General features: G+C 43.6%; 1 protein-coding gene across 2 annotated transcripts in view; it reads left to right on the top strand.

Annotated features, from left to right (window-relative positions):
- Positions 1-17,264, top strand: part of pak5 (p21 protein (Cdc42/Rac)-activated kinase 5) — a 204,651-nt gene that overhangs the window by 172,529 nt on the left and 14,858 nt on the right. For both annotated transcript variants that reach the window (XM_078230354.1, XM_078230353.1), the window contains 2 exons: positions 12,826-13,290; positions 16,288-16,421. In XM_078230354.1, coding sequence (XP_078086480.1) covers positions 12,826-13,290; positions 16,288-16,421 — 599 coding nt within the window. The remainder of the gene's footprint in view (positions 1-12,825; positions 13,291-16,287; positions 16,422-17,264) is intronic.

The following is a 17,264-nucleotide window of genomic DNA, read 5'->3' as shown; positions in this document are numbered from 1 at the left end:
TATAGTGTCGGCATGGGGGGGACCAGGACAGGTTGTTGGTGATCTGGACACCTAAAAACCTGAAGCTCGCGATCATTTCTACTTCCATTGAATACCACCCAGTGTTTAATTGGGTTCTCACCATACTTGATGGAGGACAATCTTTCAACTTCTGCTGGATATCTTACATGCAAGAGACTGTGATTATAGTATATACATCCTTAGGAGCACACTGGGTTGAATTTTTTTTTAAAGGAAAGAACTTGCCTTTATGTAGAACTCTTTGCTTCCTCAGAGAGACCCAATGAATTATCTTTGCGGTACCAACATTTTTACGCAGCTAAAATTGATAGCCAGTTTCAGGATAACAGAGTCCCACAAACAACAAAGAGATAAAAGATCGAATCATTTTCTGTGTTAGCCACCACAGCAGATAAACTTCCTGTCCAGCTTCGAATAGGCACAGTAAGAAGTTTCACAACACCAGGTTAAAGTCAGGTTTATTTGGAATCACGAGCTTTCGAAGCGTTGCTCCTTCATCAGGTGAGTGGAGAGTTGGGTTCACAAACAGGGCATATATAGACACAGACTCAATTGCAAGATAATGTTTGGAATGCGAGTCTTTACAGGTAATCAAGTCTTTATAGGTACAGACAATGCGAGTGGAGAGAGGGATAATGACAGGTTAAAGAGGTGTGAATTGCCTTAAGCCAGGACAGTTAGTAGGATTTTGCAAGCCCAGGCCAAATGGTGGGGGTTACACGTAGTGTGACATGACCCAAGATCCCGGTTGAGGTCATCCTCATGTGTGTGGAACTTGGCTATCATACAGTAAGAAGTCTCACAACACCAGGTTAAAGTCCAACGGTTTCCAACCATTACCTTGCAATTGAGTCCGTATCTATATATGCCGTGTTTGTGAACCCAACTCTCCACTCACCTGATGAAGGAGCAGCGCTTCGAAAGCTCGTGACACCAAATAAACCTGTTGGACTTTAACCTGGTGTTGTGAGACTTCTCACTGTGCCCACTCCACTCCAACGTTGGCAACTCCACATCATATCTTTGAATAGTGCAATGGAATGTTTATGTGCTGCTCCACAAGCAGATGGCGCCTCAGTTTGTCAGTGCTGCAGCAAAGTGTCATGTTCACGTAGGGTTATGTTCTCCAGTGCTTTCTGATTCAAGAGGCTGAGTGTTGTGACTAAGCCACACTGATAAAGTGTTTACATTGTCATCGTGTCAGATGGCTGACACATTGAGATGATAGTAAAAAGAATCGGGGCACTAAAATAATATACTTCATCAAATATGTGGAGCAGCATTGAAAGAGAGAAGATTTAACCATCACAATAACCTTTAAAAACCCACACGGCATGTAAAATATTTAATTTTCCAAAATGAAATGTGATTTTTTTCTTTACTGCCCATACGAAGGTATACTTTCCTGCTTACCTGTGCTCTTGATCTCTTGGACATTTTATAAATTGCCTTGCATTATCTGAACAATAACATAACATAAAATACTTGGAAGTGAACATGTCCAAGAGAGGGTCATGTATGATTTAAATTGTCCAAAAGGGTACTTAATCTCTCACATCTTTACATCAGGTTTCACACCGGTCACAGAACTGCAACACAGCAGATCATCTCTATTGGTTGCCACTCAGCAGCAATGTAACAGGGTTAATGCTGCAACTTCTCCTGCACTAGTGTCATTGGCCAATATAAACTTAAGCATATTCAAACCTGTCCCCATCTGCAATGCTGTTGATTTGACAGGACCTTAACATGTCTGTCAGTGGGGAATATCTAATTTGGCACGAATTGTCACAATGATGTATAATGGTGAATACTGTGGCATTTCTGCCATTTTTCCTGTTTATGTTTAAGCTTATTTATTATCGTCACAAGTAGGCTTACATTAACACTGCAGTGAAGTTACTGTGAAAATCCCCCAGCCGCCACACTCCGGCGCCTGTTCAGGTACGCTAAGGGAGAATTTAGCATGACCATTGCACCAAACATAGAAAATAGGAGTAGGAGGAGGCCATTCGAGTCTGCTCCGCCATTCATCACGATCTTGGTTGATTGTCCAACTCAATAGCCTAATCCTGCTTTCTCCCCATAACCTTTGATCCCATTCACCCCAAGTGCTATATCTAGCGGCCTCTTGAATACATTCAGTGTTTTGGCATCAACTACTTCCTGTGGTAATGAATTCCACAGGCTCACCACTCTTTGGGTGAAGAAATGTCTCTTCATCTCCATCCTAAATGGTCTACCCCGAATCAGACTGTGACCCCACCATTAGGCACATCCTCCCTGCATCTACCCTGTCTAGTCCTGTTAGAATTATATAAGCCTCTATGAGAGCCCACCTCATTCGTCTGAACTCCAGCATGTCTTTCAGACTGTGGGAGGAAATTGGAGCACCCGGAGGAAACCCAAGCAGACACGGGGAGAACGTGCAGACTCCACACAGACAGTGACCCAAGCCAGGAATTGAACCCATTGTGCCACCATTCCACCCTATCTGAGGACTTGATCCTTGCGAATTTTATCATTTTTCCTGCATTATCAGGACAGCTATTTCTTGCTACAAAATACTTGGACTAGAGCTTGCCCAACAATGGGTGTATGTGATTCAAAAACATCATAGCAGCGGCTATGTACCAAAAGGTACGAATGAATTATCAAGGCTGCCACTCTATTGCAGATCTGAAGGAGTGTTGTGCTGTTGGAGGCACCGTATTTTCGATGAACCGTTAAACGAAGGCCCCTTTGTCATTGAGGTGAGTGTAGAAGATCCCATGGCCCTATTTTGAAGAACAGGTGAGTTACCCACAGTGTCCTGGCCAATATCTATTCCTCAATCAACATCACAAGAACAGGTTACTTGGGCATTATCATCATAGAATCCCGACAGTACAGAAGGAGGCCATTCAGCCCATCGAACCTGCACTGACCACAATCCCACCCTATCCCCATAAACTCACACATTCACCCTGCTAATCCCCACAAAACTAGGGTCAATTTTAGCATAGCTGATCAACCTAACCCACACATCTTTGGCGTGTGGGAGGAAACCGGAGCACCCGGAGGAAATCCATGCAGACACAGGGGAGAACGTGTAGACTCCACACAGACAGTGGCCCAAGCCAGGAATCAAACCCAGGTCCCTGGAGCTGTGAGGCAGCAGTGTTAACCACTGTGCCACCGTGCTGCCCCCACATTCTCACATTGCTGCCATTGGGGGGCGCTTACCGTGTGCAAATTGGCTGCTGTGTTTCCTGCAGAACAACACCTTTCAAAAGTACTTGGTTGTCTGCAAAGCGCTTTGGGACGTTCAGTGGTGGTTAAAGTCTCTTCCCAGCTGCAATGACCACGAGTCGCTCTATCTTCAGGCTTTTCATTGGCTTAGACTAAACCATACAATGCATTGTGTTTTGCTGTTTTCATGGTTGACTCAAACTTCTTAAACATGGAGCGCTCGATTATGGTCTGCTAAGCCTGCAATGATTCTACTGATAAAAGTCATTCATTCAGGCTTTAAGATGCAAATTATACCCATGAGCACGAACCCCTGGTTACACTTGTCAGTTCTTTGAGCTGAGACTTGTGGAAAGGTGTAAAATTTCTTCAAGTTCAGTGGATGGATTTTGGTTCAATGAAGTAGGATCAGCGTGTTTTCATCTTACCCATAATTGTACTCCCACCCTGTGACCACTGGGAGTAAAATCAAGTCTTCTGCCTATAATTTTTATTATTTGTCAAATGCCCCAGCAGTTTTAGCTGTTGTAGGCAGAGCTTCTTTCAGTGACTAGGTCTATTATGAAGTTTGGATCCACATGCGTGGCAGTCCTCGATACAGACTTAAAGACATCAACAGCTGGGTGCAGGTACAGCGCCCGGCCACTTCGTGTCCGCAGTTATTACTTACAGGGCAAATAGCACAAACCATTTGCCAGCGTCAGAATTGTTGCTTCTAACACACAGAATAAGTTGACCATTTTGGCAGTGGTGGATCTAAACATGGTTATCATCGATGTGATATTGGACAAGGTGACTAAAATTTACCTGCCATATGGCTTCATGTTCTCTCAGCCTTGTGTTGCAGTCACTTTTGGTTTTTAATGAGTTTTTAAACGAATGGGTGGGAGGGACAATGTCTCAAATAGCCTTGTTTCTTTTCAGTAAGAAAATTATGACAAAGTTTAAAGGCTTGTGGTGACTTAATAATCTCAGCAAATGAGTGGGTGCGTTTTGTGTGTATGACCCTCAACAGTTTATCATTTACCCCCCCCCATTCAAATTAGCGGCTCGAAGGAGGATAAGCTTCAGGTTTCCCCGCTTAGGCCTAGGTGGTAATTGGACTCCCAGGCAAGAATCTGCTTTTATCTCCCCAGTCATGGAGTCATATAGCAAGACAGCGCAGAAACAGGCCCTTCGGCCCAACCGATCTATGGCACCCTCCCAGCTAGTCCCAGTTGCCCGCGTTTGGCCCATATCCTGCTCATCCTTTCCCATCCATGTACTTTTTAAATGTTGCTATTGTACCTGCCTCAACCACTTTCTCTGACAGCTCATTCCATATACGCACCACCCTCTGCGTGAAGAAGTTGCCCTTCCGGTCCCTTTTAAATCTTTTCACCTTAAACCTATGCCCTCTAGTTTTCAATTCCCCTTCCCTGGGACAAAGACTATGTGAATTCATCCTATCTATGCCCCTCATGATTTTGTACACCTCAATAAGGTCACCCCTCATTCTCCTACGTTGCAAGAAATAAAGTCCTAGCCTGGCCAACCTCTCCCTATAACTCGGGCCCACTAGTCCTGGCAACATCCTCGTAAATCTTCTTTGCACTCTTTCTGTAATAAGACCTCGGAGGCAGAAGTCCCTTCACCAAAATCCCTTTAGTACACAGGGTGCTATCAGTCAGCAGTCTACCTTCGGGAGTCTCGGAGGAACTGACACTCCTGGTTAAATACAAGGAAAAGACTCCCCAATTGACTCCTTAATTAGGGAGTTCATATTCCAATAGGCCAACCTCAATGGCCTGCTTGAAGTCATTACACTTTCCAGTTTATCAATGTCTTTCCTACGTCCTATCCCATCATAATTTTAAACACCAAAAACAAATCAGCTTGTCATCTCCTCAGCTCCAACAAAAATAGCCTCAAATTTGCAAGCTTCTCATTGTGTTTATATTACCTCATGCCAGGCATCATTTCAGTGAATCTGTTATAATTCCTGGTGAATTAAACAGCTTCCCTATATCATTGGCTCTAAAAACTGCATGCAGTTCTCTAACTGTGAGCTTAATTACAAAGGATTATATAGGTTCACTTTGAATTTCAAGTTTTATATTCTATACCTCTTGCTGTGAAACTTAATTTTCTGGTTGCCGTTTTTTATGATCTTAAATCATTTATGGTGTTTCCTTAATGTCTTGCTAACCTAAACCTCCAAATCTCTCCACTCATATCACCTAACCGCCTTCCATTTAAAATATAATCTTTGCCCTTTTTTAACCAAAATACAAAACGTGGCATTTTTATGTATTAAATTGTATCTGCCTCATTTTACCCATGCGACCATCTTATCAATATTCCCTTGTACCTCCCTTTGATCCTCTCAATTATTTATTCCTCTTTTAATATTGGGCAGCACGGGATGCCACAGTGGTTAGCACTGCTACCTCACAGCGCCAGGGACGTGGTACGATTTCCAGCTTGGGTAACTGTGCGGAGTCTGCACATTCTCCCCATGTCTGCGTGGGTTTCCTCTGGGTGCTCCGATTTCCTTCCACAGTCTGAAAGATGTGCTAGTTGGGTGCATTGGCCATGCTAAATTCTGCATCAGTGTACCCAAACAGGCGGCAGAGTGTGGCGACTAGGGGATCTTCACAGTAACTTCATTGCAGTGTTAATGTAAGCCTATTTGTGACACTAATAAATAAAATAAAAGTGAACAGTAAAAATGTGATATGACTTTAAGTAACCTCTGCAATTACTAGTTTACTCATAATCAGCTGGTTGCTTTTAGGGGAGAGTGTGAGGCCAAAACCAAAATATTGCATAGCCTTCTGAATGAGCACAAGCAGGCAATTTAAGTGGCTGCTTAGCGATCCTCCAGCAAACCATTCATAGCGTAAGCTTCAATTCCTCTATCAAGATGTCGCCCTGCACTAAACATGGGCTAAACTGACATTTCAACTACGGACCCCTTGTTGGCCAGCCCACTGCAGATGCTGTTTTACTATGCAATTCTTCTTAATCAACTCAGCAACACCATTATTCATGATACCTTGTGCAAGAAGGAAACTTAACGTGAGGCCAGGAATTGAGCTTTTGACAAAGAACAAAGAGAAGTACAGCACAGGAACAGGCCCTTCGGCCCCTCAAGCTCGTGCTGATCATGATGTCCCAACTAAACTAAAAAACAAATCTTTTGCCCTTACCTGACTATATCCCTCTATTTCCTCCCTATTCATGTACCCATCCAGATGCCTCTTAAATGTTGCTAATGTGCCTGCTTCCACCACCTCCTCTGGCAGCGAGTTCCAGGCACCCACCACTCTCTGCATGAAAAGCTTCCCCCACACATCTCCCTTAAACTTTCCCGCTCTCACCTTGAACCTGTGCCCCCTTGTAATTGACACTTCCACCCTGGGGAAAAGCCTCTCACTATCCTCCCTATGTCTCTCATAATTTTGTAGACCTCTATCAGGCCTCAACTCAGCCTCCGTCTTTCCAGTGAAAACAATCCTAGTTTATTCAACCTTTCCTCATTGCCAACACCCTCGAGACCAGGCAAAATCCTGGTGAAACTTCTTTGCACTCTCTTTCACATCCTTCTGATAATGTGGTGACCAGAACTGCACACAATACTCCAAATGCGGCCTAACCAAGGTTTTATATAGCTGCAACATGATTTCCCAACTCTTGTACTCAATGCCCCGGCCAATAAAGGTAAGCATACCATATGTTGTCTTAATCACCATGACCACCTGTGCTGCCACTCTTGGGGAACTGTGGACCTGCACACCCAGATCCTTCTGTATGTTAATGTTCCTAAGGTTACTGCCATTTACAGTATAATTCACACCTAAATTTGATCCTCCAAAATGCATCACCTCGCATTTATCCAGATCAAACTTCATCTGCCATTTCTGTGTTCAATCTATCGATATCCTGTTGTATCCTCTGACAATCTCTGGCACTATCAGCAAGTCCACAAATCTTCGTGCCATCCGCACCGCATCCAGCTCTCTGCTGACCTGGAGTACGAGAATCCCTATTGTCAGGTAGTTGTACAGATATTGGTGGCATCACGATGACTGCAGTCATTCAGGTATTGCTGACCACTTTTGTTCATCACCTGGAGCATGCAGTATTGTAGTTGGGGTGATTCCAAAGTACCATCCAGCATTAGGATTAGCCAGGCTGTAACACATTGCATTCATTCCATCATGTCTGTCATTCATATCTCCCCTTGGTGGTTGGAGGTTTCTGCATCTTTAGTCTGTTGAAAAGATGTGGTCCTCTGTTCCACTGTGGATGTGAATGTGAGAGCGCTCAAGGCAGGGGCAGAGCATGTCTACTGTCTGCTTTCATTGGCAGTCTTCCTCCAAAGATCACAAGTGTCATAGAATCCTACAGTGGAGAAGGAGGCCATTCGGTCCATCGAGTCTCCACTGAAACGATCCCACCCAGGCTCTATCCCCGTAATCCCACATATTTACCCCACTAATCCCTCTAACCTACACATCCCAGGACATTGAGGGGCAATTTAGCATGGCCAATGCACCTAACCTGCACATCTTTGGACTGTGGGAAACCAGAGCATCCGGAGGAAACCCACACAGACACAGGGAGAACGTGCAAACTCCACACAGACAGTGACCCAAGCCGGGAATCGAACCCAGGTCCCTGGAGTTGGTGAGGCAGCAGTGCTAACCACAGTGCCACCGTGTCGGGTGACTCCCAGTAGAAAACCCATGTGGGCACTGCTGTTCTTATTGCCAAAAGATAGTCTTGCGCAACAACCATTACCACAATGGTTCCAAGCCACAAGCCAGAACAGAAAGAAAAGGATGAAAATGTTGCAAAAATGCTCAATAGTCTTTCAGAAGTGTTCTTGAAATCCACTTCCAAGCCTTTCCCACCCATTTTCCCTGTACAGGAACGTTGAGAAACTACGTTTCTGCCAAAATAGTTGGGGGACCTTCTGCCTTTCCTGCATCCAAACTGGAAATCCTCATTCTAGGTCTCTCACTCTTTCTCTGGATAGTTACATTCATTAAAATTTGACATTACCAATTAAAAAATCTACCTTGCTGCCTCTGTCTTAAAGCTTTATTCCACTGGATACTGCAACCTTCTCCGCTGAATGGGGAAGGTTCACACAGGTCGACCGAGTCACAACGGTTTTGCTGGGTTAAACAGAAATGGTGTGGGCACTTAAGCCGTCCATAGTTTCAAGAAACAGAGAGCTACTTTTCTGAGCCTCCCCCGCCCCCGGTGTCCCTTCACCAAATTTAGATTTATTTACGCAGTAAGTGACATTCAGACAGGTACTTCCTCGTGGAGGGCATAAACCCAGAGTGCCAGTGACCCTGACACACCTCATTGTGTAGACATGTAAGACTCCAAGTTTGGACAAGCCATTATGCCTCAATCAGGGAGCTCGTATTCTAAGAGGTCCACATCGTGGGCCTCGTTCAGGTCATGGCATGTATTTTTTTTATTTACTGTGCTATTTTGCTGTCAGGAATACAGTTAAGTTTATTTATTAGTCACAAGTAGGCTTACATTCACACTGCAATGAAGTTACTGTGAAAATCCCCTAGTTGCCACACTCCGGTGCCTGTTTGGGTACACTGAGGGAAAATTTAGCATGGCCAATGCACCCTAACCAGCACATCTTCGAACTACAGCTGACTAAATATGGTCTAACACACAACAGCAGCAGTTGCTAACTTGAAGAGTCCCCTCAACAACCCAGGCTGAGATTGGAAATGCTCAGTGTTTGCTGTCCACCCTAACTATATCTTGTTATTGTATAACTATATTGTCTCTCTTTAAAGTCATAGACCAGATTTTTCTGCATGTATCCAAAGGGTCACCCAGGTGAAGCATATAGAGGAAGACCGGGTTGAGTATTGTGCACCTATAAGAGGCCACCTGATTTTTTTCCATCATTTAGATTATAGTTGAGTGAGCTTCATTACAAACATTCAATTATTTTTATTATTAGTTATTTTTGCTGGCTGCTGCTTTCTCTATTCTTGAGTAACAGAGGCCTGATTTTGGTCTATCTAAGCAAAATTCTGTCGTAGATTCCAGGTTAGCACTGTAGTTTTTTTTTCTCTTATCTTTTCCTAAGGTCCTGTTACTGTGATGACATCCAGCAAAAAATATATTGTTGAACGAGTTTTTCCATCTCAAATTAATTTGCCGGGATGGTTTTCTGGATGGGATCTATTTGGCGTCATAACCCACTCGCCGTTTTGCAACCAGATATTTGGTCCTGTTGCAAAAGGGACATACTGCCTCCCTAATGGGGGAGAACAGGGGGGCAAAAAGAACCCTTGGAGTCACTCCGCAGAATCAAGTTGTTCTATTTTCCTGAGCTTTCTGTGATAGATTCCATGTCAGAGTATAATCTTCACTGTTGACTTGATCTTGACTGCAGGCTGTGTTTACAAGCTGTGAAAGGCTTTCCTTGGGGAGTGAGTCAGTCTCAGCGATACGCAGACGCTATTGATGCACCATGTGCAGTAACATAGTGCAGTACAGTCAGAAAATACATTGCATATTTTTCCTATACACGGTTTGAAGTGGCATACTAATACAGCAATTGACAAAAACAGTGATGGCTTTTATTATCGTGTAATAGAACCATTTGCTGTTCTCTGGTAATAGCTCCAAAATGTTCCTGATTTTCTGAAATGCTTTCTTAATAGAAATGGGGCAACAGGCTTATACTTTGTGTGTGTTTGTGAGTGTGTATATACATTTTGTGTATGTGTGTATATACTTATATCTATATAAAATAATTCCTATTTTGAAAATATTAAATGTACAGTAGTAGGAAGGATTCAATTTGCTTTAATCTGCTATCCTTCTGTCTAAATAATGCAACTGATTGTGGAAAGTACCCGAGCGTGCTTACTGACAATAACAGACTCTGTCTTGCAGAACAGAAAGATTTGAACATTGATCATTGCTGTGCCTTGTTTTACAGTTTCCGTGGAATGCAAATTTTGCAAATATGAATTTGTTTCAACTTTTTTTTTGGAAGTTGCAGGTGGAGGTGGAAGGAAACGCCGTTCTGTAGTATGCTGATTATTAGGAGAAGCGAATTGAATAAATGTTAAATACTAATTCCAAATAGCTACAATTTTTCGAATTTGTTCCACTTCATTCATTCATCCTGCCTCATTTTAGCTGCTCCGGCACCTCATCACGTTGCAATGACAAGATAATGGAAAGGCAGCCTCTTCCCAGCTTTTATAAAGTTTTTGAAAATGTACTCATGAGATAGGGCTTCACCGGCTAGGCCAGCATTTATTGCCCATCTCTAACTTTCCTTGGGAAGGTGGTGGAGAGCTGCCTTCCGGAGTCACTGCAGTCCATCTGGTGCAGGTACACCCACTGTGCTGTTAGGGAGAGTTTTCCAGGATTCTGACGGTGGTGGAACTGTGATATAGTTCTAATTTGGAGTGATGAGTGGCTTGGAAGGGAACATCCATATGCTGGTGTTCCCAAGTATCTGCTGCCCTTGTCCTTCTACATAGTATAGTGGGTTTGGAAGGTGCTGCCTAAGGAGCCCTTGATGAGTTCCTGCAGTGCATCTTGTAGATGGTACACACGGCTACTACTATGCGTTGGTGGTGGCGGCAGTGAATGTTTGCAGATGTGGTGCCAATCAAGCGGGCTACTTTGTCCTGAATGGTGTCAAGCTTCTTGAGTGTTGTTGGAGCTGCACTCATCCAGGCAAGTGGGGAGTATTCCATCATACTCCTGACTTGTGCCTTGTAGATGGTGGACAGGCTTTGGGGAGTCAGGAGTTGAGTTGTTTGCCGCAGGATTCCTAGCCTTTGACCTTATCTGAGGAGCCTCATTGAGGTTTCTATGTAAGAACAGCCCAGGTAATTTGGACCTCCAGCTTTCATGGCTTTACCATGAAGAATTGCCCTTCATCCACTTAGCACAGCTCCCTAATGACATTGCTGGGAAATTGCACACTCAAACCTGTATCCTGCCACATTAGATCAGAATATATTACAGCACAATCTCCACAGAACGCTGCCAGTTAGTGAGAAATCCTGAACATTTTCTTTTAGATCACAAATTACACATAATATGCCATGAACCATGATGATTGAGAGTCTAAGTTATTGTCTGACTTGAGCAGTTCTCATCCAGTAATGGGAAGCAGTAATAGTTAATTTATCTAATAGTCATGCGTATTTATGTTTATTCTCCATCCCATTTCTTGTTGAGCCTAAGCTGCACACTACCCATGCCAATTGAAGGGACCTGGGCGAATGGCTTCAAAGACTACCCCAATGCTGTAATGCAAACAACTGCTACTGTATGTAAAGGAGCAGCTTGTTGAGAGTCTGTTCCTGACTGGCCTCCAGTTGTTACCTCATTATTAGCAATGCAGCTTAGCATGTGATGGCAGGGTGCCCAAACTTCTGGTCTCAAGCCCATAGATGTGTCTAATGGACCTTTGGAGGCCCTACATCAAGTTTTTTTGACGTAGGGCCTCCAAATCCATGTTCCCATTAACTGGCATTGCATTTCAAATCGCAGACCCATCATCCCATCAGCGTCGTAGTCATGATAAGAATGACCCAGTCCAAATTTCCGAAGCCATTAAATTCAAACAGGACAAACCAACAAATGCTGAGTATAAACACAAGGAGGAGTGAGCTTGATGATCATAGAACAGATTGCAAAGTTTGGATGCCACCAATATAGAGGGCGGTTGGGCAGGGGAGGGGGGGGACTCGAGAGATGCACAAGATTGTGATCCAACATGTCCGGTTTGCTGTGTTGCCTCCCTACAGCATATATCAGTGCTTTTTTTTAACCACTGTCTTTACCACAGGACCTACATGAGTACTTTCTTTTAGTGAGGGATATTGTTATCTATGTTATCAGCAATGGCATGTCTCTTGTTAAGGAAGGGAATCATTCGAGGAAGTATGGCTTTTAAATTACGCAAATTTCGATCAAACTTTCCAATTTGAGATGGGCAATGAATTTCCTCTTCGAATGCTGATCTTTTATCAATGATAATTCTCCCAAGTATAATGTAATCTAAAGGCATTGGACACTCAGTCCTCTCCATCTTAACAGCAGATAGCAGTGACAAATTGATGCCATGGTATTTCTCTCCTGCTGTCTTAGCATAAAGCGGGCAAATGATGTTCCACCGCAGAATTCAATTTCACAGTTCAGTTGGGTCCTTGATTACTCTGCCAAATTCAGATTAATGTGCATTTAACGAACATGGATCGGGGGACTCCTGGCAGACAGCCAGCAGTGGTGCTAGCAATTGATAGCAGTGTTGCATTTTATGTCCTGTCCATCCCCGAGCACTGCTGGTGAAAGTGATTGATTAAATGAATCAGTGGCTGTAATTATTTGCAATTGTGATACATCGTGAGGCAGTGTCTAAGGCCTTCCATTGAGACCGTGTACATTTTGTCATAAAGAGGTTAGACCTTGTCGGTAGGGATTATTGGGTTTGCAGCAAGCTGTTAAGGTTTTAGAAAGAACATGAGCATAATTGGATTATCCGTTAGTTTTTTTTGTGTGTTATAGGTGGATTATGAAAAACTGCAAAGGGGTGTAAGTCCTCAGATGACTTGGTCAGACACCTATCCGCGAGGCCCATCCAAACTACCTCAGTGTCCAACCAACCCCATCTACGCAACATCTAGCCATTATTTTCCATCCTCATACTGCAAAACATCTCAGTATCACAATACGCCACCGCCTCCTCAATCGAATTTTCAGTATGTTAACCAAGGTGCTTACCAGTATCCAAGCTGGAGTTCGTCGACGCAGCAGCAGCCCACGCGCGTGTCCCACGAGCAGTTCAGGGCTGCCCTGCAACTCGTCGTCAACGCAGGCGACCCGCGGGAGTACTTGGAAAACTTCATCAAGATCGGCGAGGGCTCCACAGGCATCGTTTGCATCGTCACGGAGAAGCACACTGGAAAACGAGTGGCAGTGAAGAAGATGGACTTAAGAAAACAGCAGAGGAGGGAACTACTCTTCAATGAGGTTAGAGAACATGTCCTTTTCTTACATGAGAACGCGATATGAAATAATTCTCAGAATTTGAGCCAGTGAGATTGATTGATTAAGATTATTTCTCCTTGGTATTATCCGACTAGATTTTTTTCTCCCGTCAAGACATATATGCTGATGCATATTGAGAGTGTTATAATGCTCTGATACTCAATTCTTTTCCAATGGTTTCCGATTAATAACTAAATATTTCGAGCTTTTGGAACCAGGGGTTTTGTTTTTGTGTGAATGTTCAACTGGCAAAGCTATAACAATGGATTGCAGGGGTAGGTTTGCGCATTTTAATTTGTATTTAACGTGAAATATTCTGGATTGTCGTTTAATCAGTAACTGAGCTGACAACAGCAGTGATTTCAAGTACCATGGGTGCCCTTTTGCGTTAGTGCTGAAAGCTTAAACTGTACCAGCAGAGAGCTGTTCAAACGGCCAGATTAGTAATAAATGAACTGCAAAGGGGGTAAATCTTTAAGCTCTAAGTGCACCGCAGGTCGGTCAGCTTCATAGAATTATAGAATCCCTACAGTGCGGAGGGTGGCCATTCGGCCCATCGAGTCTGCACCGACAACAATCCCACCCAGGTCCTATTCCCATAACCGCACGTATTTACCCTGCTAATGCCCCGACACTAAGCAGCAATTTAGCATGGCCAATCAACCTAACCCGCATGCCTTTCGGACTGTGGGAGGAAATCGGAGCACCCGGAGGAAACCCACGCAGACACGGGGAGAACGTGCAAACTCCACACAGACAGTGGCCCAAGCCGGGAATTGAACCCAGGTCCCTGGCGCTGTGAGGCAGCAGCGCTAACCACTGTGCCACTGGATTGGAGGGGTTGATTAAAGGAAATTAAACAGACTAAGGTTATTGAATTAAAGAAAATTAAACAGAACAGTTTTTTCAATTTACTTTTAAACTAAAACCCATGCCCTACTGTCAAATCTGGCTTTCTGCAAATTCATTATGCTACTCAAAACTCAGAGTTGTGGCAGTACGCTGCAGGAACTTTCACACCTATCACTTCTCCGGCTGGTGCCTGAGGTCCAGTATATCCCAGGGTCTACTTAGGGATAAAAAGTAGAAATAGTTGCAGGGGTTGAAGGAAGGTGCCTGAGCTTAAAGTCTCTTTGGACAGAAAAAAGTTAAGGATGCCCAATAATTCCTCGAAATAAAGTGGTTAACTGGGAACAGTATGGGAAATAGCTCAATGGAATATCCTAATAGCTGTTAAATTAAATGCATTCTGTTCTCGCTAATGCAATCTGGTAAGGTCATGCATTAGTGTGAGAATGTTGATTCGCCTGTGTTGGCTGCGTACACTTGGAGAATAGGCTTGAGGCAGCAGTGGGGACCCACGTGGAGGGATGTGAGCCAAAAGAGGTGTCTAAGCGTGTTTTTATCCAAAGTGATTAGAGAGCGAGTGAAACTGTTGAGTACAATGATTGCTCACAACTTATCCAGCTCCAATTAATTTGGCAAAGTCAGGGAAAACATGTGACCAGTACTACGAAGGAAGCAGTGACTGCACATATAACCCCATTTTAAATTGACTAACCTTAGGAGTCCATTATCTGACAGTAATTTGAATGGATAAACCAATTATTATCGATAGAACAAACATTAAATGAATTACGTACAAGTCAGATGGAAGATTGCGATGTAGCTAGCCCATGAAACTTGTTATTCCCATTTTTAAAAGTACCTCTTCAGAAGATACTCCCTTTGGTGGCACATTGGTTAGCACTGCTGCCTCACAGCTCCAGAGACCCGGGTTCAATTCCTGTTTGGGTCATTGCCTGTGTGGAGTCTGCATGTTCTCCCCGTGTCTGCATGGGTTTCCTCCGGGTGCTCCAGTTTCCTCCCACAGTCTGAAAGACGTGCTGGTTAGGTGCATTGACCATGCTAAATTCTCCCTCAGTGTACCCGAACAGGTGCCGGAGTGTGGCGACTTGGGGATTTTCACAGTAACTTCATTGCAGTGTCTACTTGTCCTACTTGTGACACTAACAAATTAACCTTTTAACTTTGCAGCCGCAAAACATAGATGTGTTTGGGAATCTCTCTTATGTACCCTCTCTCTCTCACACACAATTTCTTTCTTCTCCTGAACTCGCAACCCATATGGAAAACACATTTCATTTTTAGCAGAGAGTCCTTTGGGAGCTTGTCCTTTAAATGTTGAAGCTTTAGTTTTTTTTCCCACTGGTGCTGCTGGATAATTTCTTCTGCCTTGTTACTTTTGCCTTCCTTTACAATGTTTTCTGAAGGGCACACTTGAGTAATTGGGCTGTCTGCATGGCGCTTTGGGGAATGATCAGGTGTGCCCCTTTTTTTCATTTAAAAAAGGACTTGGTACTCTGGGATTTTTTGTGACTGCACAGTACAGAATAAAGACCTTTTCTTTGTTACCAGATGTTAAGTTGGCAAATTTCAACTGCTGGCTTGTGATAGGGCTCTCATGTGTCCTCTACCTTATCACTATCTTCTGCATTATGAATGTTGTAACATTATGAGCATTACTACTGTGGATTTAAAGAAAAACATAATTATATGGGCTGCATGCCTGGTGGTTAGCAGCACTTGCTCACAGCGCCAGGGACAGGGTTCAATTCCGGCCTTGGGTCTCTGTCTGTGCAGAGTCTGCACGTTCTCCCCGTGTCTGCGTGGGTTTCTTCTGGGTGCTCCAGTTTCCTCCCACAGTCCAAAGATGTGCAGGTTAGGTGGATTGGCCACGTTAAATTGCCCCTTAGTGCCGGGAAGATTAGTGAGGTAAATACACGGGGATAGGGCCTGGGTGGGATTGTTGTCGGTGCAGGCTGGATGGGCCGAATGGCCTCCTTCCGCACTGTAGGGATTCGATTCAATGATGCAACTTTAAAATGTAATAATTTACATCTTGTCTGCTTTCATGATTTATAATCTGCTCCAGAGATCTATGATATTCTGATCTTGTGCTTTTTAAAAAACCTGTAGGTTGTCATTATGCGTGATTACCACCATGAAAACGTGGTGGACATGTACAACAGTTACTTGGTTGGAGATGAGTTATGGGTAGTTATGGAGTTCCTGGAAGGTGGTGCTTTAACAGACATTGTTACACATACAAGGTATGTTTCCAAATCTCTGAATTTCACTGGCTACCTCATCTCGCTGAAAGCTAAAGCATTTTTAAACTATAAACTGGTTTTGTTCCAAACATAACTAATTACAAAGTTAATACGGTCTGAGCCCTACAAATGAAATCTTAGTGGGAACTGATGTTAGCGATTTGATGTGTTAATGGTAGCATCAAAGGAGCTGCACCCACTCTCTGTCTGTTAGCTCATACAAAATGTTACTTCAGTAATGAAATACTGGCCAGGCCTGAGTAAAGTACACTCAATGATATTGTCTCATCATGCTGAGAAGATTAAACTTGATACCAAAAGAGAGAATGCTGGAAAGTTTCAGCAGGTCTGGCAGCATCTGTAAGGAGAGAAAAGAGCTGATGTTTCGAGTCCAGATGACCCCTTTTCAGAGCTTTGATAAACATAGAACATTACAGCGCAGTACAGACCCTTCGGCCCTCGATGTTGCGCCGACCAGTGAAACCAATCTAAAGCCCATCTAACCTACACTATTCCAATATCATCCATATGTTTATCCAATAACCATTTGAATGTTCTTAATGTTGATGAGTCTACTACTGCTGCAGGCAGGGCATTCCATGCCCTTACTACTCTCTGAGTAAAGAACCTACCTCTAACATCTGTCCTATATCTATCACCCCTCAATTTAAAGCTATGTCCCCTAGTGTTAGCCATCACCATCCAAGGAAAAAGGCTCTCACTATCCACCCTATCTAATCCTCTGATCATCTTGTATGCCTCTATTAAGTCACCTCTTAACCTTCTTCTCTCTAACGAAAACAACCTCAAGCCCCTCAGCCTTTCCTCATACGATTTTCCCAC

This window comes from Mustelus asterias, chromosome 15 (assembly GCF_964213995.1).
Source record: "Mustelus asterias chromosome 15, sMusAst1.hap1.1, whole genome shotgun sequence".
Taxonomy (NCBI): domain Eukaryota; kingdom Metazoa; phylum Chordata; class Chondrichthyes; order Carcharhiniformes; family Triakidae; genus Mustelus; species Mustelus asterias.
Note: the sequence above shows the minus strand (reverse complement) of the source record. Positions and strands in the feature narration are given on the sequence as shown.